The sequence below is a fragment of the Clupea harengus genome, chromosome 13 (assembly GCF_900700415.2).
Source record: "Clupea harengus chromosome 13, Ch_v2.0.2, whole genome shotgun sequence".
Classification (NCBI taxonomy): domain Eukaryota; kingdom Metazoa; phylum Chordata; class Actinopteri; order Clupeiformes; family Clupeidae; genus Clupea; species Clupea harengus.
Genome location: NC_045164.1, coordinates 16,171,495 through 16,199,383, shown reverse-complemented (window position 1 = coordinate 16,199,383; position 27,889 = coordinate 16,171,495). Strand labels below are relative to the sequence as shown.

Here is a 27,889-nt window from a genome sequence, read left to right as displayed (position 1 = left end):
CATCATTTCAAGCAACGCTTTTGGCCTCTCTTGTTGCAGGACCAAACGAGCTTTAGTCAGTGCAGTCCGCAGGGCAGGGCATGGCGATAGAGTTATGGTCAAATGGACTTTTAGCCTTCCTGGTTCAAGATTCCTTTTCCCATGTACAAATGACAAACTTTACAGGACCCACACTACCCCCTGATCATCACAGTTCCTCTGCTGTGCTTGGAATGCGTCATGAAATCCTCCAGTATCTTTTCATTTGTTCTGTGCTTCACAGTTCATTCTGTGATCTAAACACCTCAACTTAGATGTGTCTAACATGTTCAATCTTCTGCCTAGCACCCGTTTCATTTCGCTCATTGTCGTCTTTTCCTTTCATTAGCCGATCTCAAATACGGCTTTTTAATTTTTAACTGCCCAGCAGGCCAGCATTCCAGAGCCTCTTCACTGCCGATTGGTGTTTTATGAGCCCTACTAAAGCTACTAGGTCATGACCTATGAGGCATCCGTTTCTCAAACTTCTAAGCACATTGTATACCCACTAAGCTGTCCTATAATACTTGAATGCTCTCGCCTCACCTTATCCTGTATTTTGTATGCATCATGTATGTACCATGTTTGTATGTATTCTACACATTTACCACATGTATGCTTGCATGCTCATCCTGATACATGTATGATTTCATCTGCCATGTTTCTGATTGTTCTCCCCCTAGTACAAGATAGTGGTCAAAGTACTTGTAGGACTAGTTCAAAGACTACGGTCAGATACAATGATGACAAGATGATATTGTCAGAAAGAAACACACCCATCTTATATACAGATATTAGGTTTATTTTTCGTCTTTTTACAACAAGTTCACATCTGGTTTTAAAATGTCCTGCCAACCAAGGAAAATGCCAGATGGATTTAGAAATGAAAGAGAATCAGGACTGTAGTCTTAAAACTGGCAAAGCCACTTTTGATTATTTTTTTTTTATACCTACTGTATTTACATGAAATATAAAACACATTTTAAGCACGATGTAGCACTGTCGGGAACAACATCTAAATAATTTTACACTGAGTTGAATTTGTGCAGTATCATTTGTTGAAAATCAGCATGAATGCCATTTCTCATGACATTCACGACAATAATTCATTTCCCTGATACCGAAGACAGCTCAAGGAATTCAGCTATCCAACACACAGAGAGCGTTTTAAAGCTTTAAATCATTAAAAAAAAAAGGAAAAACACAAACTTACAAAGACTTCCCCATTCCCCATGTTTATGACTACATCTGTGTGCAGGACTAGTCGGATACAGAAGTGCACATGGCGTAGGCAACGCTCTGTCATGTGGCCCAAAAAGAGACTCTGAAGTACCTTTGTCAAGGAGAAAATGTCATGCAATTTCAGGCAAGATGTAACCAAGCCAACCTGCCCAATAGTGCCTCTACACCCCTCCCCTCCCCGCCCCCAAAAAAGACTAAATATAGTAATAGCAATAATAATATAAAAAAAACTCCCCTTGTAGCACATCTGTACATCAAAATAGTTTGGGAATCTACATCCAACAAACATTATGAAGGTTGTTTACATATACCCCATCCATATATTATCTTTGAGCAGATGAGAACATGTAGAAATCAGACTGGGAGGCATTTTTGCCACAAAACCTTTCCAGCCTTCCTTTATTCTCATGAAGAAACCATAGAGTTCTGCTGTGAACGCTTGTTGATCGACTGAGTCGCTTTAAAGGAACTTTGAAACCGGATGGAAAGAGAACTAAATGTTACTGGAACGTGAACTAGTGTGTGCCTAATGGATGGAAAGGTTACAGATGGTGTGTGTGTGTGATGCCTCTTATGTGACCTACAGAATCCAAACACAAACCCAACTCTCCAACAGTCTCAGAAAATAGAATAAAGGCTTTCAATATACTTGGGCCTCTTCACTGAAGAGAGCTACATTATTCCATCAATAAAAACTATGTTCACAGTTGGTGGGTGAGGCATCTGCCAGAAAGAGGGAAGCATGTTAAAATATTTAGAAATGAACCGGAGGAACTTTAGACTACAGGAAAAGAGTGATTGGAAGGAGCTGATTAGGAAAGAATTAAACATTACTGTTCTCCTATTTTCTGTGCACTTGTCATCTAATTGCAAATCATCCAGAAAATGAATTAAGATCTATACAAGATTCCACAATCACTTTTTTGAAAACAAGTGTTGCCTGCCTCTGGAAAAACCTTGGGATCTTTCATGTGTCCAAATATTTCTGTGACTGAAGGAAGTCAGTCAATCTTAACATTGGTATATATCTTCCTCACGAAGGCACTCGTTCCCACGTATCCAACAGCCCCTAAGGGAGAGAGGGAAACAGTTTGGATTTGATTGAACACAATAGCCATGATATAGACAGACCTAGGCATGTGACGACAGCAAAACAAAACATTGATTTATCTCTGATATGATATCTATATATATATGTATCTCTGATATGATATCTATCTATATATATGCATCTCTGATATGATATCTATATATATTTATCTCTGATATGATATCTATATATATTTATCTCTGATATGATGTCTATAAATATATATGTATCTCTGATATGATATCTATATATATTTATCTCTGAAATGATATCTATATATATATGTATCTCTGATATGAAATCTATAAATATGTATCTCTGTGAATGTTCAGCCTAATGAATGCTGAGGTGTGCTGAGGCGACTCACCACACATGATTCCCAGTGAGGAGCTGAACACAGCCATGTAGCCAAAGTAGAAGGACGTTTGAAACAACCCGTACATCCTACAGACAGATACAAATTGTTTGTCATTTAACAACTTGCTTTTGCAATCAAAATTCAGAGATTTGTGAAATCAGCTAACAAATGTAAACTGTTGTTATGTCTATACTGGAAGAAATGAAGACAAGAATGCACACAAATATATATTCACATAGCTAATCTGTCTGATACATAGATATACAGTGATTTTAAATCTTGCATTAATTAATTGGAAAGGTTTAAAGGCACAATCCACACTTCTAATCCAATACACTTCCTGTGAAATTCACCAATTCTCCTCTTAGCTGAACTCTTGTGTTCAAACAGTCTTGGATCTGTAAAGTGGATCGGACCGAGCCATAGACTATTCCAGCCAGTCAACACATTGCTTCAGGAGCATGGAAGGGTTTGGTGTAAATTGATTGGCTGTTGAGTTCAAATATCAACAATGTTTTGCCAGAATCACGGAATTCACCTTTACACGGCAGGTAAGAGGTCTGAGGTCTTTATATTCACCGCTGCCAAAAATTAATGACCACTGTCATTGGCAACAGGTTTTGTGCTTCTAATTCACATCTTTTATATCATTCCGCAAGTAGTCTGGTCATTTAACGTAACGGAAAGTCATTGTAACTTGAAGTCAGCAAGTAATGGGTTGCTACGCAACACCTGAAAGTTTAAAGTTCTATTTGCGTGAATAACTATTTTTTCTTATCGGAAATCACGAAACGGCAACAAAATCATTAAAAAGAGGTATTTTGGAGAAATGTCTATCGTTTCGGCAAGTAACCGAATAAAAGCAGGATAATGTAGTCCGGTGGTCATTATCGAAAAAATAAATCCCTTCAGGACGAAACAAGTTGGACCGTTGGACTATACATTATCCCTTACTTATCATTATCATTATCAGTAGCCAATAGCAAGACTATAAGATGATTCATGAAGAATGATTCAAACAGTGTGTTGTCCCCTTACTTTGTTTTGAAGAAGTAGTAGTAAAAGGAGTACATGTACACATAAACGGCTGTCGATGCAGCAGACAGGAAGCTTGTCCATTGCCTGCAAAGAGGAGTTTCAGACTTAAATACTAACACAACACTGGATGGCAATGAGTTGGATGCACAGATTTCACAGCGGTCTCTCTTTACACACACATTAACTATCAGTGAAACAGAAACACAAACAATGTTCATTACTTCTATTCAAATTGAGAAAAGAAAAGAAGATTGTGTTCCCTTCATGTAAGTGTTCACGAGGCGGTGCTTACCACCTGTAGTCTTCTGCGTTAAGGAGGAAGTATGTGCACACGATGGTCACACACACAGTAACAATGCACAGAATCACCAGGACCAGCATCATGAAGCCATACACGTAATAAATCTTGTAGGCCCAAAATGAGGTGAAGATGAAGTACCTGAGAAACAGTGAAAACACATGAATACATTTCTACTGAAGCTGAGAAATGGAGCTTTTCCTCTCTCTCTCTCTGGTGTTTTGGGCCTACTTCAGGATTGTAAACTGAACTGAATGGAACAACAACGTTCCCCCCAAGTATGAACATTTCCTGCTAAGGTTTGGAAGATGAACATAGTAAACCTTAAAATACTGAGAAATCTCTGGTTCCCTTCTAAACAGGAAATAAGACATATTAGAATCTAATCCATATCTTCAGGCCTCATTGATGACATTTGCATGTATATTCAGCTCACACCATATAGTATTGGCTCAAGTGCACAATGAGTAATATAGCATACAGATAGCACAGCTTACAACTTACACACAGACATTTATCCAGAACCAACAAAGCAAAGCTAATATAGAAATGAGAGCAGTCAGTTTTAGATCACCAGAAGCCTAATACGATACTAAAAAAGCAAAAGTCCACTGTTCATAGTTTAAGTTAATAATACATAACTTTAAAAGCTGTGGTGCACTGAATGTTGCATGTTTAAAACAGCAGATAATTAGTGAATTCATCATGCAGCCAACAAAACACTAACACTATGAAATATATTACTTGCATTCAAATGCTAAATCTGTTAAGATGAGCGCAGACAATACAAGCCTGATACTTAAATTCAAAGTATAAAAAAAGAAAAAGAAAAAAGGTTGACATTATGTATGTGTTTGTGTTTCATGAAATGCAGGGTGCCGGACACTTACATCTCAATGAAAATGGACCCAAATGGTAGAATGCCACCAAGACACACAATAACAGCTGGTTCCATAAACCTGGCCAAATGAAGAGAAAGGGTTACATTTGTACAAAGAAAACAGCATGGTCACAGACATCTTTTTTTTTCACATTCTACACGCTGGTAACTATGACACAGTATTAAACTCCGTTACCATTTCTTCTCTGGGATGGGCCTTGGGACAGCGTTCACCCTGCAGGGGAAGTTGGGCTGCCCAGACAGGTTCCTCCCCAGGATGGTGCCCACCAGATTGAGGGGGAGGATGACGAAGAAACAAATACAACAAACTGCAACCTAAAAAACAGACGTGACAGAAAACAGGGTGCACAATGTTCAACTTTGACTTTGCATACTCCATTAAATATAAATTCACAAACATTGAAATACTTGGTTATGTTTTCAAGCCCTAAGAACCGCCTAAAAACAACCATGAACTAAGGAATGCTCCGACATGTAAACTAGCAACTTTACTGGAGTGAAAACAATAGTGATGGCAACAGCTTCACCACCAAAGGCCGAGTGAAGTGTGGGAGCAGAGTTTGCTTGATGTTAAAATGATAATGTTAAAAGCCATGTTACTTAATGTTATGAACTGTAACATTTACTATTTTGAAATACACTTTCTCTGACGAACATACAGTGTAGAACAGGGGTTCTCAAACTTTTGCAAGCTGGGCCCCCCCAAAGCTGGTTAGGGGTAGTTGGGGTCCCCCCGCCACCGCCCTCAACTACACCACGATAGATAGATAGATAGATAGATAGATAGATAGATAGATAGATAGATAGATAGATAGATAGATAGATAGAATATTGTTATTGATAGGCCTGACATGTCAAGGTTAGGCTAATGTTATTGTTAGGCCCATACAGACAATTATTATTACTATTTATAATTATTATTGTTATTATAATTATTAGGCTATTAATATTAGCAGCTATGTGAGCCTGCATGCTTTCTTATTATTATAATCATCATTATTATCACCATCTTTGGATTATTATTATAATTAATGATTATCAACCAATTATTATTATTATTATTATTATTATCATAATTATAATAGGTGTTTTTATTGCTATCATTAGGATACTGTTGTTATTATTATGGGCCTCTTGTGATCTTTACAAAAAAAAAATCTTACAGGTCTGTCAATGTGAGACATGAGCCTGCTTTGCCCTGCAAAGGTCCTCAAATCTTGGGGCAATGTTTGACAAACATATCCTCAGGTCATCCACGATCTGTGCGCGGTTGCGGTATTTAGTTTTAAGCGCAGTCAGTTTTGAAAAGCCTGCCTCACCCAAATATGTCGACGCGAAAAGGCTAAGTCGCAAAGCTGAGGGTATTCCGGCATCATTGCTACCCAGAATGACGAAAGAGAAGAGGTGGTAAACAGATGTTTAAGTCTACTGTCACTCTTCAGCTCAATTAGCTGCTCTTGCATGTCTATTGACAGCTCGTCTGCTGAACAGATAAATGGATCCCGAACCCAGGCGAATGAACGGTAGTCTTCTTTGAAATAGGACCCAAACTGATTCTTCAGCGCTGTAAGGTGATCAGCAGCTGATTGGAGGAGAGAGGAGAAATCAGTGCCACGTGCATCGGCAATTAAGTCTGCAAGGCTGGGAAACATGTTGCAGTTTCCAGAACTGATGTGGCCATGCCAGAGAGCAATTTTTTTGTGTGAAGGCATTCACTCTATCAACGAGGAGCAGAACGTTAGATTGGCGGCCTTGCAAAGACAGGTTTAGGCCATTCAGCCGGTCAAAAATATCCACCAAATAGGAGAGAGAGGCAAGCCACATGGTATCATCCAGGTGCTTCGCCAGATCGGTTTGACTTTCGGTCAAAAACAACTTTACCTTCTCTCGCAACTCATACAGCCGTTGTAACACCCTGGAGAGCCAGCGAACTTCAGTGGGCAGCAACAGCTGTTCGTGCCCTGACCCCATCTCCTGGCAGAGGACCCCAAACAAACGGGAGTGAAGTGGACGAGCCTTAATATGATTAATAATTTCCACGGCCTGGTGAAGCACTGACTCGAAGAGCGGTGGCATTTTCTTGGCAGCAAGGGCCTCGCGATGGACCATGCAGTGTGTCCATTGCACAAGTGGAGCAACTTGCTGGAAGCGAGCTACGAGGCCACGCTCACGGCCTGTCATCGACCACGCTCCATCTGTGCAGAGGCCAATACACTTTCCCCAGCCCAAACCACTGTCTTGGATGAACGAGTCAAGGACATTAAATATTGCCTCCCCGGTTGTACGGGTCTGAAGAGGCCGGCAAAACAGGATGTCCTCCTCAATTTCCTTTTCCCGCACATACCTGACGTAAGTGAGAAGCTGGGCCTGTCCAGCAGTGTCAGTGGATTCGTCCAGCTGCAGTGCATAGTAAGGACTGATTTTAATGTAGTCAATTAGCTGCTCTTTGACATCACTGGACATTTCTGATATTCGGTGTGATAGCGCAATACCTATGTCAAATGACACTGAGTTTAGCAGCCGCACTGTCACCCATCATTATTCTACACATGTCTTGCGCGGCCGGCAAAATCAGTGTTTCGGCAATTGTATGGGGTTTGCCAAGCTTAGCAATCCTATGAGCAACTACATACGATGCCTCCAGACACTGCTTGGAGACCGCTTGGATATGGTGTTTTTTTTGTTGCTGCAGGCCATCACGCTTACGTTTAAAGAAGTCCACAGGCTTCTCTTTGAACTCAGGGTGTTTGGTGTCGAGGTGCCTTTTTAATTTGCATGGCTTCATGCTGTCATTTGCCAGCACCTCGGAACACAAAACACACTGAGGACGTTGCTCAGTCATGCCAGTGGCGGTAAAACCAAACTGCAAATAGCTCTCATCATATTTGTGAAGCTTTGGCTTCTTCGCAACTGCTGCATCTGTTGCCTGACTTTTACGAATCAGAAACTTGTCCATAGCTGTTTGCTGATACAGTGTCTGAAGTTAATAAAGTTCTGATTTCAACGTTGTGGTCTTGTGAGTGCTAGGCAATGGTTCCTAATAAAACGAACTGTACACAATATAGACAGGGACAGCACAGAATAATATTCAAGTGCTGGTGTTTTATGTGTTGCAACACGGTGGATGATCAAAAAATGTAAAAGGTAGGTATTAAGGAGAAAAGGGCTAGCTGCAGTTGTAAGAAGTTAGCTAGCTAGATTGCTAGCTATCTGGTGTAGAAAATAAGAACCTATTATCCTGTTCACGATCCTGTTCACATTCCAAATTTGCCCTAACTTTACAATGTTAAAACACACACCATTTACTATTTAGAAATTCTCTTAAATGATTAATTGTTTATGTTTATTATTGTTTATGGCTGGAGATAGTGTTGTTGCCTAAAGCAAAAGTTTAGAGAACACCAGAAAATGTAATGCTTTTTAGATTTATAGTGTTTGCATGCATGTGCAATGTGGGTTGCATTCAAATTAGATTAACCTTCTTTTTGGCCTCACAAACTGTGTTGTTTTTTTCACATGCTGTTGCAACAACTAGTAACCTTAGAAACACTACAGCACCACGCCGGATCTAGCTAGACCGGAAGCAAAACAATAGGCACGCTGCTTGGGCTTGTAGGCTAACGTTACAGTTTGAGTGAATGGTGAGCGCGATACGGCGAAATGGATGATAAAAAAGGTACCGGTAGCCTATTTTACTGTAGCCTACCAGCATCAGTCCAGCACAAAGCAGACATCACAATTTAATTGAATGCATTTCATAAATAGATGTTCTCCTCATGTTTAATGTTGTTGGCTAATTTCATGGCTGTTTGCAATAAAAAAATAAATGTTTCAGCCTACAAGGCGAATTTGTTATTATACAGTTACTTGCCTAAACGATAGACATTCCTCCAAAATACCTCTTTTTAATGATTTTGTTGCCGTTTCGTGATTTCCGCTAAGATTTTTTTTTTCTTCAGGCCAATACAACTTTAACGTCCTAGGTGTTGCGTAGCAACCCATTACTTGCTGACTTCAAGTTACAATGACTTTGCGCTACGTTAAATGACGGACTTCTTGCGGAATGCTATGAAAGATGTGAATTAGAAACACAAAACCCGTTGCCAATGACAGCGGTCATTAACTTTTCGAGGTGGTGAATATCAAGAAATTACAGACCTGCTAACATTGGGGTGCCCCATTCAAATCAACTGAACTTTTTTGAACATTCTGAAGAGCCGTAAGAAATAAAGGCCTGCCCCTAATACAAGCCTGCCCCAAATACAGGCTACTGTTTAGTTGAACATTTATCAAATCAATGTGTCCAGGATGTTTACCATCCTTTAGAGAGCAGCTCTATTAGGCTGATGCAGACTCACCATGGTACCAAAGGGGATGGCCCGAGAGGCGTGGTAGTACATGGCAATGAAGTTGATGAAGAAGGCCACACCACACACCATGGCCGGGATCAGAAAGGCCCCTATGAACATCTGCTTGATCCATCTCCTTCCTAGAACAGTGGACAAACATCAACAGCGCACATCATCTGGGCAATTCCTTTTTAACTGTAATGTGAAGAGGGCTGTTGGGATTCAGAGAAACATTACAGGTAAAAAACAAACAAACAAACACTCTGCTTACCCCCTTGTTTGGCATACAAACTTCCACCAAAATAACCGTTGACGGGAGATGTGGCAGCGTACACAAAGATAGCTGTGCTCAGCATGGATCCTCTCCTGCAGACACAGTGATAGGAAAGGCTTACAAAACACTCCAATACGCTAAAAACACAACCTATACAACATTTTCTCTGCAATTCTAGAGTTATTTTGCCACCCAATCTCAGTTGGTTTTGCCACCAACCTACTGCTGTTACATATGTGAAGGAAGATGGCCACCACAACATTCAGGTAGCAGAACATAAAGCATGCAGAGATGGCTTAAGTTGAAGTAAGAGCTGGACTGAATGGAGTATTCTAAAGTATGTTCTGAATGCTGGCGTTCTAGAAGGTTCTGAAACAGTAATAATACTGAAGAAGGAACTTACTCGGTATACAAATCCCCAATCATGGCCACCACAATGACGATGAAAGACACGGAGAAGATTTGACAGCCAGAGCCGATCAGTGAAGAAAACATCATGGGGTGACTGGATGGTCGAAACACATCGCCATGAACCTGCTTCCATCCATACTCATCTCCAAGATCCCGGTCCTGGAAGAGAAAAACAGCACAAATATGGATATAGTTACATTGGTTGAGCAGAGAAAGTGTCAAGATGAATCCTAAACTTATTTTGTCATTATATACTGTTAGACTGTATAGTTTGTGGAAGCCTGTGGGGAAAAAACCTCCACAACAGTTTATCCTTTTCTTTTCCGGAGTCTACAAAAACAGGGTCCAACTTAAACCAGTTCCATTACAATCCCACCAGAATCTTGCAGGTATGTGCTCACTTTTTTTGTCTGACAATGACAGAAAACTTTACTTATTACATATTTTTGCATTAAAAACAAGCTCAAATCACTGGTGTCAGTGACTTGTAAAATGATTGAAAAGGGACTGTGGCTATAAAGACCTGTAAGCTAATAGATTCCTGCTACCCTCAGGCATACAATGCGTCACACAAAGTTATTATACAATCATTAAAAAACTAAAATCCCATTAACTATGCCCCTATTGTTGTTGACCTCAACTAGTTGCACTGATCTTTGCACGATTCACTTACCGGATCCCCTATTCCCATCCTTTTTCAAGTTCAACTAACTACTTGTTAACTTGTGAACATGGATACAACAATTCAATTCCTTAAAACCCATTGATTAAGACGCTTCTGCATGCACTGCATGAACTCAATCAAGACCAGGTTGCCAAGAGGGGCAGCGATGGCGTACCATGTCATCCATCTCCTCTTCTTTGCTGTATCTAGCATAGTCTTTCCGTAGTGTCCTCATCAAAATCATAGACACCAAACCAACCAGGAAAATCACCATCATGAAGGAGTTGAATATTGAAAACCAGTGAATCTATTAAAGAACAGAACAGAACAGAAGGACACTGGACATTAGCAGCACATCACCAAACACACACAAGCACAACAGAAGACCTTGTTATGGAATAGGGCAAGTGTGCCAATTCACTTACAATTTTGTAGATAAAAAAATTATAATAAAAAAAATTATTATGTGCTGTTAATCGTTTGATTAACTGATTCGATTGGAAGGAATAAGACAATGAGGATATTACATGCGCAAAGAAAAATGATATCAATTTTTATCATGAATCTCGATTCCAATCATACCAACGTGATAATAGCATTAACAGAAACTTTAAAGGCTTTTCCTTTCAATAAATCCATTGACAAATAAAATAATTGTTTGAAAAAGTACCATAAATAAGTGAAATATTCAGGTATGCATCTCTTTCACATTCTTCACAGCATAGGACAGCGTAAATACACACCCCTTCCCTAGTTGATCTATTCACATGTTTAAGACTTTGTTGTTTCAGTGGTAGAGAAGTTCACTGTAAATAAAATTCCACCCAGGTCCAAGCGTAATCCTTTTACTTTTCTGTGTGCTAGTACGAGCTATTTGTTGTATTCAATTCAATGAGATAAATGGTTATGGTGGGTAAAACGCAACACAATTGTAACACAAAGCGTTACATGGCCAGTCACAAATAGTTGACTGTGTACTAGTGAGCTCTTAGGCTGAACTCTTAGTGGCCCTTTGTAGGCCTACCCATTCAGTGAATGCATGTGGACCTTTAAAATGGCATGTAAAATGCGCCAACACGCATGTTGGTATGTGTAGACAGGCAAGAATTAGTCTATAGTGCAATTGGTGTGGAAGTTTCAGCTTCTTGTCTACCAGGCATTCCCTTGTGGAAAGGATATCCTTGTCCCAGTTGCCTTAGTGCTTGCTCTAAGGGGTTCAGACTCTGGGCTCTGTAATGCACCTAGAGACTAGTTCCATTGTTTGTTGGCACTATTTAAAGAACATTTAATTGAATCATTTGTGTTAGGAGAGGGAAGGGTGTTAACATGCCCTTCTGCATATTCAGTGTTCAAATGCCATTCGCCCTCTTACTGTCAACTTCTGATAACAACCAATAGTAATCATAAATGTTAGATGGACATTTAATAGTACATATTAAGGGAGTGACTCACAACTTTCATGCTCATGTTATACCCAAGACTGGTGAATCCCCTAGAATTACAAAAACAGTTTATCACTGTTGTTCAGCATTTGTTTTAACTAGTGGTGCACCGATGTATTGGCCGTACATCGGTAGCGGCCAATATTCGCCTTGTTTACTGCCATCGACGCATCGGTAATAAACTTTCACCGATGGCATTGGCCGATGTTCATTGGTATGTTTTCTGCGTTACTGTACAGTTACTCAGTTTACCGCGAATGCGGGAGTAAGAGACGTCAGACGCCATTCATTCTCACACACACGCACGCAGAATTGTATGTGATCAATGAACATTGTTGAAAGTGTTGTTGGGTGTTTTGTGGGTTTGTGTTGCTTGTTTGCTTCACGGTGTGAAGGTGTATTGTGTCGGGTGTTTACCGCGAGTTTGGTGTATTGTTTGTTCTGCCGCGATATATATCAATCATACATAATATTTTCATACACCTCTACTGTTGCTAAATTATACTGATTTATACTGGGTACCCACTTTCTCATCCATTTGCCATTCGCATTGCGATAACATCCATAAACTGGTGAACATACATGTACTCACACTTCCTTGTTCTCACGCTCTCACATACTGGTCCCAACGCGAAAGCGCGCTCGCGCAGGGATAACACTTTTACATCATGCCACTTGTGGAGGGAGCGGGGCATTATGTCAGAGGGGTGTTTGTTTTGTTCACATTTCAATTATGTAATAGCTATTCAGTGTGAAGTTATTTTCTGTTGGGTTAAATGGTGTTTGTTTGATTATATGGACATGGAATGTAGAGTTCATGAATGAATTGTTTTTGTTAATAGTATGCACAATGTGCTATTTGTTTGCAACAGAGAGACTGTGCACTGGTGATTGAAAGTTATAAAGGCTTTTTAGCTGGATGTCTTCTGTAACAGAAGGTTATATTAAATACATTTTAGTAAAACTAAACTGAATTTGTGCTCATTAAAAGATAAGTGATAAAGGGCTGAAATAATTTAAAATAGTGCTTTTTAAATAATGATTTAATTATTTTCCTGGCACAAAAGGGTGAATGAATAACAAAAACGAAATAAACAAATATCGGTATCGGCTAGATTGTTGTTTTAAACATCGGTATCGGCCAAGAATTTATAGAAATAGCCTACACCCTCTGGATACAGTGCCCTGGCATCCTGCTACCAAGTACATTACACAGGGGCGCAGGGATTTGGTTTTTAGATGCTAGGTCAGGGTTAGTTAATAATAAAAGGGCCGTCATACTTTTGAAATATTTTACATGAACCACCAATGGGAAATCTCATTATTTGGGCCATTACATTCACACTGTCTATATGTTGGTGGGTTGGTAGATGTCCAAAGCAAAAGAAGTTGTCTGACAGCAGAGATGAAAATGCGATGGCATCTGTTTGGTATTTTTGGTATAGCTCCTGAAGTTGTTGTGCTCACAGCTTCCCAATCACAGCGTCAGGGTCTATTTTTTGTGTGTCAAATTGCAGACCAATAAGGGCCAGGTTTAGAGCAGGATCAAAACATGTGAGATTTGCTGGTGCCTGATCATCCAATCATTTAACAGGTGTATTGATCAGCAGGAAACTTGAGAAGAAAAGGATAGGTCAGCTCGTCAGTATGGCAGTTTTTTTCGTCGTTTTTTCTTTCTTTCTTTTTATCTTTAAGTCTTACCAATAACAGAACACTGCGTAAACTGTGCCGTGAAACAGTCTCGATCATGAGTGGGAATACAACAAACTTATTTTATCTATGGATGCATTTATGGATGTATTGTGCATTTACTCTTGTCTGTGTATACTATGGGTGTGCCCTCTGTTTCTCTCCGCTTCCGTCTCCTTCAGCAGGTCATTATGCATGGCAAATAGGTGTCCTTGTTTGTCATGGGAGGACTCCCCTCTCCTACTTCAGACAGCTGTTGTGCTCGGTGAAAAAGAGAGCTTGTTGTGGTTGCTGTGTTGGTCTATTTCCCCTATTGTGTCACCATGTGGTACGTTCTGTAAGTTTCCAGTGGAGCCTACCTTTTGTTTTCCCTATTGTAAATAGTTTGGTAAACAGTCTAGGGAAGCATATGTAGTCCTGTTTTTGCCTAGTTATGGAGTGACTAAGGCTAAATAATAAATGAAGACAGATTCCACTCATGAAAAACATTCTTTTTTTTTTTTAGCCTTACCCCCTCATGAAGTTTTTTGGTTATGCTACCTGTTTTTTCTTCCCTGGAGTAAATACATCTAATTATTAGTGTGATTGCACAATCAAGCTATTGTTCTTCTGAATTAGAATTAGTAGTAGTAGTAGTAGTAGTTCCGTTTTTCGGCACCATTTCTCCTCCTAACAGCTCTGAGATGGACTCTGACCCCTCCATCCTGATCATGTGTAGCGTGCTTGTTATGCTCCACCAGGGCTTAGGCAGACTGATGAGGCAGTCTTAGCTTGGAATAACAGACTTCATGGATACTCATCTGCAGTCATTTTAAAATAAAGAAACCGCTACCACTGTGGATTAATTAAAGCCCATACTTGAGCTGATGTTCTGCTCATATGAATACAAAATGACAAAGTAATGTCTGTGATAGCTAGCTAGTTTAGAGTTAGTTTAGTTAGCAAACATAAAGTGTCCGCCAACAGCAAGCTTACTTAACGTGGTAGGGCTACACAGCGTTTCAAATTTAGTTTTTTTCAAAAGCACACTCAAAACCAAATGGTATGATACATTTTCCAGAATACATTGCAAAATATGCTATATTGCTAATCGGCGCGCAGAAAACAAAGTAACCATTGGATACTTTCTTTCCTTCATTGGATAACATTATTTCAATGTATTCAATGGCAAAGCATTCGTTTTAAGACTGGTAACTCGAAAACGGAGGCACTAGCAAACAATCGGTAGGGGTAAGAAAATAAGAAATTGGATTGGACCTGTCAATGCAGTCACCACATTTGTATGAAACTGCTGTGAAGTTTGGAACTGAGATTCAAGCCTAAATTGATCTAAATTTTGCTTGCAATGTAATCCAGTTTTGCAGGTTACTGTTCCCATCTATCTGGCCTCATGTACTGCCTGGTGTTTTTGAGTCATAGACCAGTTGGCATGTCACCAGCCAGTCTGCCACAGCGTGGCACAAACCAAGGGGCAGAAAACTAACGGGAATACCAGTTACAAACATCATAGTCGCTAGGGGTGGGGAAAAAAATCCATTTTGTGTTGAAATGCAAGCTGCATCGATTATTGCATTGTTCATAGAAAGTCATAATTGTGACAAGGAAAAGCTTTTTCTCTAATAAAAAAAATGAAGATAAATCGAGATGCATCGATAATCGTTTTATCGGTTTAGAATCGATAATCGGTTTAGAATCGAATCGTTGACCTCTGAATCGGAATCGAATCAAATCGTGAGATGCCAAGAGAGTCCCACCCCTAATAGTCGCCAAAACCAAACAGGATAGAAAAAGGAAATATGTGCCTCATAGACCTATTCACAGGAAGGACATCTCATCCATGATGTTTAGAAAAAAAATACTATTGATCTTATTTAGCTTACGTTACAGCTTTGTGTATAGCTGTTTTGATCACTTTGCTGTTCTGTGACGGTTTTGTGTTCTGCGTTCCCAAGAATGTAAAATTCACTTACTCTATGTTGAAAAAAGGATGGGTCAAGGTATTTATCAAATCTGTCCTCAAATTTGACATCAGACTTCTTCCATTTTACCTATGGGGAAAGCAGCGACAATGTTAACCTTCAATTCAGTCTTTTTCCATACACAATTAATAATAATTTAATAATAAATTAAATTCGGCAACCTTGTAATGTTTTCAGCGGATATACAGTTAATTCTACCAATATAATGACACTGGAATTTACTCACAGAGTACGACATAGCAATCCTTGTGTTTGGCACCAGCTTAACTTTCCCTTCACTGGTCAAGTTGACATCAACAATCCTGTCAGCATTGAATCCAATTTCCAGTTTCTTATAGGTCCAGAGGTAATGATCCTCTCCATTCTCATCCGCTTCTCCAACAATGCCTGTTTAAACAAAGTGCATTGACCGACACATTGGTAATATTACTTCCTTTAAAATGAGTTAACATGGTGTCAAAGGGATAGAGGTGGAAGAAAATAAGCCTATACAAAACGAACTTTATGAACAATGTGACAACGTAGCAAACGGTAAACTCACAGCTATTCGTAAACAACAGTGTGTACCATTTGGTACCCAAATGTTGGTGTACTTAAATGTATCAAAATCAGCAAACAGTCAAAAAGATGCATTCAACCCAACAAGAACATTATCTGCAATGCAAGGCTGGTCCAACCGTGCAGTAATACCATGCAATAAAAGAAACCATACATAGAAATGAAACAGTTCAGTATAGTGCCAAGTACACATCCTTAAAGCCATTTCCATTACTCTTCACTTGACTTAAAATAAATGTGGGAAGACAATAAGGCAATAAAAGTAATTCTCACCCCAAATTGGAAGGTCGTCAATATACATTTGATACCAGTAGTGGTTCTTGATGGCATAGACAAAAGCATCCCGTTTGGCTTTGTCCAGCTCGATTTCACAGTATGTTGTCTGCATGACTTCATCTGAGGACAAAACACGGTTACATTAGAGAGAGATCGTGAGGCAAAAAAATATATAGGAATTCATGTTTCCATGCTTTTTAAAATAGCTTGACAGTAATTGCCCTATATAGTACACTATTCTCTCCCCATCCACACTTCACCCCAGCTTAGAAGTGGTCAAAAGGGCTGAGAGAGAGGGCAGAGAGGGGTGGGAGGCCTACACTCTTAAATTAAAAATTACATAGATTTCTTTCATTCATCCATTAATTCAACCTTAATTCTCTGGAATACATTGAGGCTAGCCTATATTTTCAATGATGACAAGATTACAAATAAAACAACACATCTCCATAGCCCAAACACCGACATGAAAGCTGCTTCAACAATCCTTTTTCTAGCTGGATTGGTTTGTGTAAAAGATATAGTTTGTCTATATAAATTAGGGGTGGGGGAAAAAATCGATTTTTCGATTTCTCTCGATTATCTCTAGAACGATTCCGTCTCGATTCAGAAAAGTTCATAATCGATTTTTTAATAAAAAAATAAAAAATAAAAAAAATTAATTTTTTTTTTTTTTTTTACACATCCATTTTGTGTTGAAATGCAAGCTGCATCGATTATTGCATTGTTCATTGAAAGTCATAATTGTGACAAGGAAAAGCTTTTTCTCTAATAAAAAATAGAGAAGGTAATTCATCTGTTGATTTTCTTTAATTATCAAACACAAAGTAGGAAGTGATTTGAGACTCTGAGTAGCAAACTCAAATGTTTAAAAATCGACATGCATCGATAATCGTTTTATCGTTTTAGAATTGATAATCGATAATCGGTTTAGAATCGATAATTGGTTTAGAATCGAATCGTTGACCACTGAATCGGAATCGAATCGAATCGTGAGGTGCCAAGAGATTCCCACCCCTAATATAAATGTAGGTTTCTTGCCAAGACACGCGCCAAAATACTTATATTTAGTGACTCCCAAAGATCCATTTGCAGTAGATATATGCAAACTGTTATAATAAATATGTCTATTGATTATTTGCATTAAGTACTAGTTTCAGATTATCAGAGCTTCCCGAAGAGCATTAAAGGAAAGTGGCAGGTTGAATGCAGTTGCATGGCTAGTTAAAGAGTCAGCAGTGATAGTGCCATCAGCGTAAAGATGGGCTTGACAGCCATTCAATGAAGAGACAATATCATTAATATGAATGGTGAAGAGGGCAGGACCCAAGATGGATCCTTGTGGAACACCCTTTATTACTGGCAAGAACTGCCCGGACTTAACCCACTGAAACCTCTTAAATGAATTGTCAAATAATTTATAGTTCTGATGTTAAAATCTAATACATCCCGCTCCCAAGTGGCTCCCTTCTCTCAAATTCAAGGGTGCACAAAAAAAGTTAGCCTAAAGGGTAATTTATGGTCGTCCGTTTACCGAGACACAGAGAGCCCTCTCCGTCGTGGCAAACCCTCTCCGAGCACCTCTCCGTGGCCTGACGTGCACCTCCCAAATTTTGTAACTATCCGTCAATGCGTCAATACATCGCTGTTTACTTTGTGGGTAGTAGTATGCCAACATTAGATAGCTGGCTCAGACACCTCGCAAATCCCCTCAGACGTATTTTTCAGTTACAAAAACAAGGATTTAACATTGCAGTGTCTATTTCTCTGTAACTTTTATGTACAAATATGACAATCTACTGAGTTTGGTGTGCCAGTCTCCAGGAAAAAGGGACAGTTGAACGTAGATAACTCCCAAACTTTTGACTCTACGTCAGCATCAGCCTTGCAAAGTTCAGGATGATTTTAAGCGTGTGTTGTTGGTGTGTTGAGCCATGTTTGTCAACCTTAATACCAGCATTTATGATTTTCATCACGGTTCAGTCATTTTATTTAGTTTACAACTCAAAACACACATTTTAGTTTGCAGTACACTTTAAAGATCTTATGTTATATCCACATGAGGATGTGTGACTATCCGTATGGTAATGTAAACCGTGGCTTTTCTGTGTTTCTGTGTGTAACTTAGATTATTAGGTGCTGACGCCACTTAGTCTGCATGTGTAAGACCTACATGCGTAAGTGAGGGAACCTCTTGTCTATGTTTGGGTGAGCTCAGAGGTGATAAGGAGGGTCAAACTGTGTAAAACTGACATCCTTGCATCTCAGAAAGCGCAGTTGGGATGACACAAAGGGACTTTTAGTCAAGTGTGGATATTGCGTGGCTATTCTTGCTGATATTAGAAACATTTATGGCATCAGACTTAGATAAATCTTAAGTATATAAACCCTGTGCGATGTTAGTGAAATTGCTTCACTTTCATCCTTGTGCTGTTAGTGAGCCCGATTGCAATTGTTACCAAATAATAATCAGCAGGGTGATGTGTTATGCCTGCTAGCAGGCTACTTGGACGACACTAGGTAGTACTGTGCAAAATAATGGGATTCAGCTTCCAAACTACTCAAAGTGCATTATCTATCATTAAGATAAGACCATAAAGTGGATTATCTATCATTAAGATAAGACCATAATTTGCTCATTAGAAATCAATAATAAAGTTGCAGTTAAGTGATTGCTACTACTGTAATTTCCCCAATTATTATTAAATTGATATGGCAACATTTCTTCGGCCCTGCAGTTAATACTCAGATACCCATACATAGGCCTTTAAATGGGAATGCATTAGTTTTTCCGCCTGGAAGTTAATAACAAACACAGTAAATCGGCCAGGTAAAGCACTCCCCCTTTCACATATGAAACCAATTAATGTATCGATAGGTAAAAAGACAGGATAGATAACTTCTTCATTCACATTCAGTCTTCCATAACGATAAAAATGTGCTGCGTATTCTCATTCATTCATTGTTTTTTTTACAGAATGCTACAGAGCGTGAACCACTTCTGCTCGTGAGGTGTAAAACATACACGGCCTCCTGCCAGTTAATCTAGCTATGTCCATCTTAAGGAGCCATCTTCAAAGTTGGTAGTTGCTAGTGTGTGTAATATGAACTAATTTTAATATGAGGTGAATATGAACTTGTGTTCATATGAAGCTGCACGGGCACCCAGAGAGTTTCTACCTTTTGTTGCTTTTTAACTATTCTATAACAGCAGTCTCTAGCTCAGGGGACCACCTTAGCAGCTGGCTACTAGTGTGTGTGAATATGAACTTGTTTCTACCTTTTACTATTATAATTTTAGAAGTTAAATTGAGAAGACTGTAACATGAGTTAGATGACTAACTAATGTTTATTTAAACGTTTCCTTAGCTAGCTAGTTAGTCAGCTACCAACTACACAACCATGGCAACCAAAAAAAAACATTTGCTGCACAGGCTGATTTCTCAAAATCAGCTGACCAATAAAAGGAAGTCTTGGGTTCAGCGATCACAACCACTTGTGACTGATGTTAAATGGCTTCACATAGACAATAAGCAAGCCTGAGAGAAGTAATGGGACATTCAGGGCTTACTCTGATATCAATGTAGTGAATTAACAACCTCCAGTTTAGGAAACACCTACTCCGAGTTGGGTAAACACAGGTATGAGGATGCCTTTAGTCTCTTCAACTCTTAAACATCTGGTCAGTGCTAGGACAGGGATTTTAACGTACAGGTGATCCAGCTCCAAGGTTTAAATGAACAGAAGTGTAAAAATACCTTTGAATCTGATGTCTAGGCCGCTGAACTCCAGCTCCACACCTTGCAATGCCTCCCCAAGGGTTTCATGGTAGTGGCTGATGGTCTTCTTGTTGCCCGCACAAAAAGGAAGGGAGAAGTACTTGTAGGTCTCTTGTCTGTTATGATACGGCCCCACTGTATTCATCCACAAAACCACTTCCTCCTTATCTGTATACTGCAAGAGAGACAAGATAAAGATCCATTGTGGTTATAATTTGAAGGAAAAAAAAAAGATTCAATCAATCACGATGTGCACCAACACAATCAGAGGTTGTCTGTGTATGTGTATGTATTGACAAACTATGTGGTTAGAATACTGTACATGGTTTTGTAAACACTGATGAGTAATTAAACCAAACAATCTTCCCAATCAAATCATCCCTTGTGTACACTCAGATTACAACTAATAAAACAGTTGCAAAAGCTTGGCCTTGGTAAATAGGGTAAGTGTCAAAAATATGGTAAAAAAAAAAACAGTCATCTTGATTTTTTTTTTTCCGGAGTCATGGACAATTCAAAATGTATCAATATTTTTTGTCTACATCAGGGGTCAACAACCCATGGCACCCGAACTGCAAACTGTCTGCAATTTGCTGAAATATAATATTTTATTAAAGAACCCAATCTGGGTAATCTGACTACACTCAGTTTAGGAACTCAGCCTTAGTCCCTGCTTTTTGAATGCAATATTATTATTACTAGTTTAGTAGGTTGGCATAGGGTCATTTCTTCTGGATACCTACAACCTCTTATGACAAAAACCTCTCTTACTGTTTATCAACTGGTTTCTTCTTGGGAAAGTGTTGCTCAGGGATATGACCATGGCCGTTTTTCCTCCTGCTACTAGTTCTGGAGAATAGCTCAGAGGCTGCAGTAAGATCACGGATTGCTCCATTTACCAGCCTAACCGTCAGGGACTAGGTGAGCGGCTGCTGCACACGCTCAGTGGAACCAATCCAGCACTGTACAATACAGCGTGTCTAAGCCAGATGATTGGCCAGGCACCTCAAGAGTAACATTAGGGCTGAACGATTTGGGAAAATAATCTAATTGCGATTTTTTACCAAAATATTGCGATTGCGATTTAATATGCGATTTTTTTTATCCTCTTTTTTTCCCAAACAAAACGAAATGAATGATTTAAATATGACCAACACAATATTAGATACATTTAGTGTAAAATATTCTTTCCCACATTTTACATTTTTATTTAACTGCTCATTACAGAAACAAGAACAACAATCGGTGGCTTTGCCACTGTGCATTTAAGTAATTTAAAAAAAGTCATTTTAAGTATAAACAGTAGGCATGCACTTTTTAAACACTGTGTGCAAAATGTACCATCTTAAATTTAATTTTTTTTTTTTTTTTTTTAGACCACGTTTTTTAATCGCGAACGTTGCGGTTAGAAAATCGCGTTCTATCATATCGCGATTAAATCGCAAATGCAATTAATCGTTCAGCCCTAAGTAACATTACTGCTTTTTAGTTTGAAACTAATTCTAGTCCTACATTGCGGTAACACTTTACCTAGTAAAAGCCTAGTCCTCTTGTTAATAATTTCAACAGTGAGCCAGAGTATCACAATGTCAGGTGCAAGTCCCTAATTTATTTACATATTCAAACTAAAGTGATGAACCTACAGTTATAAGGAACCAGTAAACATTCAAACATTCAGAGGGTATGAACATACTTGACTAAGAGGATGACAGCTCCGTACATAGAGTGGGGGAGTCTCTGGCTACAAAATACTCTACATGCTGGCAGGAGTCTCTGGCTACAGAAAGTACCCAGCTAAGTCGACGATACTAGACGCAGGGTAATCGATGACCAAACTCATTTTGACATTGATAGGGAGAACACAATGAGGATGCATGCCTGGAGGACTCCAAGTGATTTATAAAAGGAGGGGTTTGTTGGGGGGGGGGGTTACCTGCAGCCTACAGGTGTCAGAAAAATTATTAAAATTGATCAAAATCTTGTTTATTAAAATATCAGCAGCTATTCTCAGACTTCGAAAACAAAACAGAGTGCAGAAAATTCTAAATATTGCCCCTCTCCGCAAAGTAAGGGCCATAAAAATGGCAACAAAAATCACCAGGCAGTCATCAAATCAAGGACATAAACTCAGGAATAAGAACTCTGATGGGCCACTGGAATTGCATTATTGTAATGAAGATGTGAAGTGTAATGGAAAATGTATTTTTATCGATCAAAATCGGTTGTGTATAACACTAAAACCACCAACCGCATAACAGCTATACAATCGAATCCTCTTTGGCAAGCAGGCACATAAAGTAAACTGCTTGTTTTAGCCACTGACAGGCTCGTAAATGCTATTATAAGAGTCTGTCAACATGGATAGGACCCCTACAGAGATACACCTGTGTCCGTTTACCCCCAATAACGGTAAAGAGACTGTAGGAAACGTAGCCTATTTATTTGCCGATACATCATACATATTGTTCACTCTAAGAGCTAGGTAGATGGAGAAGAACTAGGCTACCATAGTTCACAAAGCTAATACTAGTCTGTAGCCTATAAAATGTTGACCATGCTAAAGTCTACTCTAAGCATGTGGGCACTGTACCACTAGTGTGACATGTTTTTTTTTGTCTTTAGCCTGTGTGTACCAATCACCAATATAGTTTAGCATAAGCCCCATCAGTTTCCCTCCTTAGCTGTGTGCACAACACACACACCGGCTACTTATTATGGGCAGCGTAATTCAATTACATGGTCCTTCGCAACTCAGTGAAATAACATAGTACTGTGAAAAAGTATTTGCCCCCTTCCCGATTTCTTTTTTTTTTTTGCATATTTGTCTCACTTAAATGTTTCAGATCAAACTAATTTTGATATTACACAAAGATAACCTGAGTAAACTTAAAACTATGTGAAAAAAGTATTTGTCCCCTTAATTACTAAATCCACTTTTAGTTACTAAAACCAAATTGTATTGATAATTGGGTTCAGTTTCACTAGACACCCCCAGGCATGATAACTGCCAGCCCTGTTGAATAGAACCTAGAAAGCAGTACATGATGTCGCAACCTAAAGAGATTCCAGAACAGATGAGAAACAAAGTCATTGACATCTATCAGTGTGGAAAGGGTTACAAAGCTCTTTCTAAGGCTCTGGGATTCCAGCGAACCACAGTGAGAGCCATTATCTACAAATGGCGAAAACTTTGAACAGTAGTGAACCTTCCCAGGAGTGGCCGGCCAGCCAAAATTCCTCCAAGACGCACATCGACGCATCATCCAGGAGGTCACAAAAGAGCCCAGACTAACGGCAGGCCTCACTTGCCTCAGTAAAGGTCAGCGTGCATGATTCCACAATGAGAAAGAGACTGGGCATCCATGGGAGAGTTGCAAGGCGAAAACCACGACTGACCAAAAAGAACACAAAGGCTTGTCTCACATTTGCCAAAAAACAGCAAGATGACCCCCAAGACTTTTGGGATAAGATTCTGTAGACTGATGAGTCAAAAGTGTAACTTTTTAGAAGACATGGGTCCTGTTACATCTGGTGTAAAGCTAACACAGCATTCCACATTCAGAACACCATACCAATAGTCAAACACGGTGGTGGCAGTGTGATGATCTGGGACTGCTTTGCTGCTTCAGGACCTGGGTGACTTGCCATAATTAATGGAACCAGAAAATCCTGAAGGAGAATATCTGACCGTCAGTTTGTGACCTAAAGCTCAAGTGCAGTTGGGTTATGCAGCAGGCCAATGATCCAAAGCACACAATCAAGTCCACCTCTGAATGGCTCAAAAGAAACAAAAGATAGGTTTTTGGAGTGGCCTAGTCAAAGTCCCGACTTAAATCCGATTGAGATGCTGTGGCATGACCTTAAACCGGCAGTTAATGCTTGAAAACCCTCCAATATGGCTGAATTAAAACAATTTTGCAAAGATGAGTGGGCTAAAATTCCTCCACAGCGGCGTTAAAGAAGAACCTTTACAAAATGTACACATAATAAAAGTATGTTCGGAATAAGAAAAGTTGGCGCATTTGAACAATGAACAATGGCTTCCAGTAACCTCAGCTCCTATCTCCAGCATAACGTGTTGTGTGAATTGAGATCTTCCGCATGGAAGATGCAGCATAACCAGACACCCTTCCATCACACCGTTTTTCCACCTTTAAGACACAATAGTTACAACAGTTGGCATATCCACCAGTTATGCCTTAACATTTTCGATAATTCTAGGTCCTCTACTCTTTCCAACAGCACCTCCTTGGGTCTCATCATCCACTCCCCTACCATTCATCTCTTCCCTTCCTTTCCTACCAGGGCACCAAATGAGCACCCACAGAGCGCCAACGCCATGTAGATTTCGGTGTAGGCCGTCGAATGATGGCAGTTACTTCACCACTCTGGCATTTAAAATATGATTCTGTCTCTTAAATGGGATCCTGATAAACTGGCTTGCCATACAGGAGAGGGAGAGGAAGGACACACACATAGTCCGTCCAGTTTTTCGCAATATCACGATCTTGGAATTCAGCGGTGCTGCATATTCTGTTTCTTTACTGCATAAAATTGTGCATAAAATTACAAAAAAACAAGCCTTGATGTTAAATTCCACTTCTTCTGGCCTCCTGATGGTGGTATAAAGTTATGCACAGTCTTTCATATTCATGGCCACTGCTTCATGTCCCATTTGTTTGATGTCAGGTGATTACATGGATTGATGACAACGGTGAAGTTAGCTTAAGATTGTCATTGTCAAGCGAATGTCCTTTCACAACAGAACAGTTGTAGTTCTAGTTAGTTCATTGAAAGTAGAATGAACTTATTGCACATTATGTTATTCTGCATAGTATTCAGTCGTGAAATTGTAAATTGTTCGTCTTCCAGAGAATGCATTTCAAAATAAAAGTACCTTCCTAAATCCATGCGTATTTAAGGGATATTGACAAGAGGAGGCATGTCCATTATGACGAGAGGTTCCACTGCACCTCTATTGATTTAGAGATTGTCTGTTTATAAGATTAGCTAATTTAATCAATTTCAAGGTTTAACAATACAAAGTGTATGATAAAATAATTTAAGCCTAATGATAACCACACTGAAAGTTAAACTAGTCTAATTTCTTAGAACCCAATCTATATGTGGTGTACAATGAAATAAAAACTACACAAGAAGGTAGTTTATTACTAATACATAAAAATAAAGTTATGAAAACCACTGCTTAATTTTGGTTGGTCAAAAATATGCCTAGTCGGTAACTGTTTTCATCTACTGGCCAAAAAATTACATTTTGTGCTCTACTTTAGCCTATACATTTCCACTGAAGTGTAAAAAGGCCTTTCTTCTCTATCATCATCTGTCCAGACTGATGGCCCAAATTAACTTTGGGACTACCTGTGCCAAACGCCTCACAATATGCATGACGAGGGCCACTCAACAGTCTGTATGTTATACACTTATGTCTACAAAGTTCAAAGGTCTTGGCCCAGACCTTTTTATAATCTCAGCATCTTCAAGAAAATAATGTGGAAATTCTGTATTGACAATAGATTTAATACAAAAGTAGCAACATCCGTACTTGGCAGTTTCTGCTGAATAATAATAATAAAAACAATTAAATACAAAAAAATACATATAAAAGCTGAAACTTTAGGATCATATATATAGTACATGAATGCTGTTAAGGTATGTCAAGTTAGGCTTGCTCCAGTGTCCGACAAGTCCCATACTCCAGAGGGTTAAACGAACATATAAAAACATCTGAAATACAAGATTTACTCGAAACTTCAACCAGTGTAGCGTAACTATCCATCTGAAGTCTTAAGTGTGCTTTTGAGCTGGCCAGATGCATTGAGTGGATTTGGTTGTTTAAGATATTTCTAGGCTTGAACAATGTTTCTAGACTTCCCGTGATGAGAACCGGTTGAAGGAATGGAGAACAACATTTCATACTAATACTATGCATTTCACTCATCCAGTCTCAGAGTCTCAGTGTCAGGTGTTTCGCATTCATTACTTTACACTTAACAGGGACTTAAAGGGGCCAAATGATGTACATAATGCACAAAAACACCAGAAAACATTCATGTTTCATCAACGGTTTAAATCCTCAAAGACTTTTTGGTTTTGACAACCAACACTGCAGACTACACCTTTAATTGTCTGACCACAAATCACAGAAAGCAACTGAGTGGGTATAACCAGGATTGTTAAAGAATTCCAGATAAGGAGTCATAGACTAGGGTTTTCACATAATGCATACATGAAGCTTGATGTTCTACGCACTTCTATGTCTCCTAAAAAGTTATACGAGTCCCAAACGGAGTCGGTTATAAATAAAGCAGCATACCCAGACACAGGGTTATACATAACCTTGATGCACCCAAAAGATAGACGCTCAAAATGTAAGCCCATTCTAAATGTTTTAAATTAGGTTCATTTTAGCCAAAATATAAAGTCTGACAGCCGATTCAGAGCTCCAAATAAGCTTTAAAAGGTAGAAATTGACGTGCCAACTCAACATTTGGTATAGGCAACGATGAAAACTAACATTATGCAAAAAAAAAAACTAAAATAGCCACGATAGCAAACTTATCATTACGAATTACAAGCATTAAGAAATGCATCTCAAACTCATAAAACCAGAGCTAGTCATGGGCTTCATCTCGGAAAATATCTAGGCATGAGCTACATCTCCGAAAAGACCTGGTAATCTTACCATTAGGTAACGTTAGTAATAAACCAGTGAGGGCCCGAACCGGATGTGGACAGCTAGCTGATAGTTAGCTAGCATTGACAATGGTACGGACACACAAGCTTTAACCCTCCAGTGAACGGCATTCACTGTGTGCCTGTGCTAATCTACACAAAATACCCGTTTCCTTATTACCGATTACCGTGGACTTAGGCTTGATAACTGGGTTATTATGACATATCTAACGATACTAGCTAACACTCAATTATAGCTTCCTTGAACATGTAGTCCACGCATTGAGCAGTTAGCGTTGACGTTAGTCAGCATCTCATTAGCCATAGCATCAGGGAATACGCAGGATACGCTGGCTACCACGGTGAACAAGTGGGGTTTGCAAGATTATATTGTACCTACTTCAAATACCGATATAGTTAGTTCAATAAGCATAATTGCAACTGTTATTATTAAACCCGGTGGATAGCTGGACTGCCAGTTTGAGTGTCTATAATGGAATACAACCGTCCATTGCGTTTGGCATTCAAGAAAAACCGATGATTTTCATCTTCGGTGGAACGTATGATAGCTAGCTAACACTAGAGGGCTGACGTTAGAGGTCTTACCGTGTGCTCATGCTCGTCTGCTTTCACTGGTAACAACATGCTAAAGGCAGAGAGTAAGACCATTACTGTACTTTTCCATCTAGAAGATCCCATCGTTATCATTAACCAGAAGTTTTCCAACAGGTTTGGGACGTTAGCCTTCCTTGCTATCCCGCTATCCCACCTTCCCTCTTCCTGCTTCTGCCGCTGACAGCACCAACGTTACCTATTGAAACGTCTTCATA

The 27,889-nt window shown here is 39.3% G+C and overlaps 1 protein-coding gene across 1 annotated transcript; it reads right to left on the bottom strand.

The window, feature by feature from the left end:
- Positions 1-804: 804 nt before the first annotated feature.
- tm9sf3 (transmembrane 9 superfamily member 3) lies at positions 805-27,889 on the bottom strand. Its single transcript, XM_012819039.3, has 15 exons — positions 27,666-27,889; positions 20,346-20,541; positions 16,585-16,707; positions 15,980-16,140; positions 15,745-15,822; positions 10,819-10,950; positions 9,972-10,138; positions 9,566-9,660; positions 9,304-9,434; positions 5,121-5,260; positions 4,935-5,003; positions 4,039-4,185; positions 3,747-3,830; positions 2,718-2,794; positions 805-2,329 (listed from the first exon to the last, which is right to left on the bottom strand). The coding sequence occupies exons 1-15, from the start codon at positions 27,765-27,767 to the stop codon at positions 2,262-2,264; spliced, it is 1,770 nt and encodes a 589-aa protein (XP_012674493.1). The 5' UTR covers positions 27,768-27,889; the 3' UTR covers positions 805-2,261.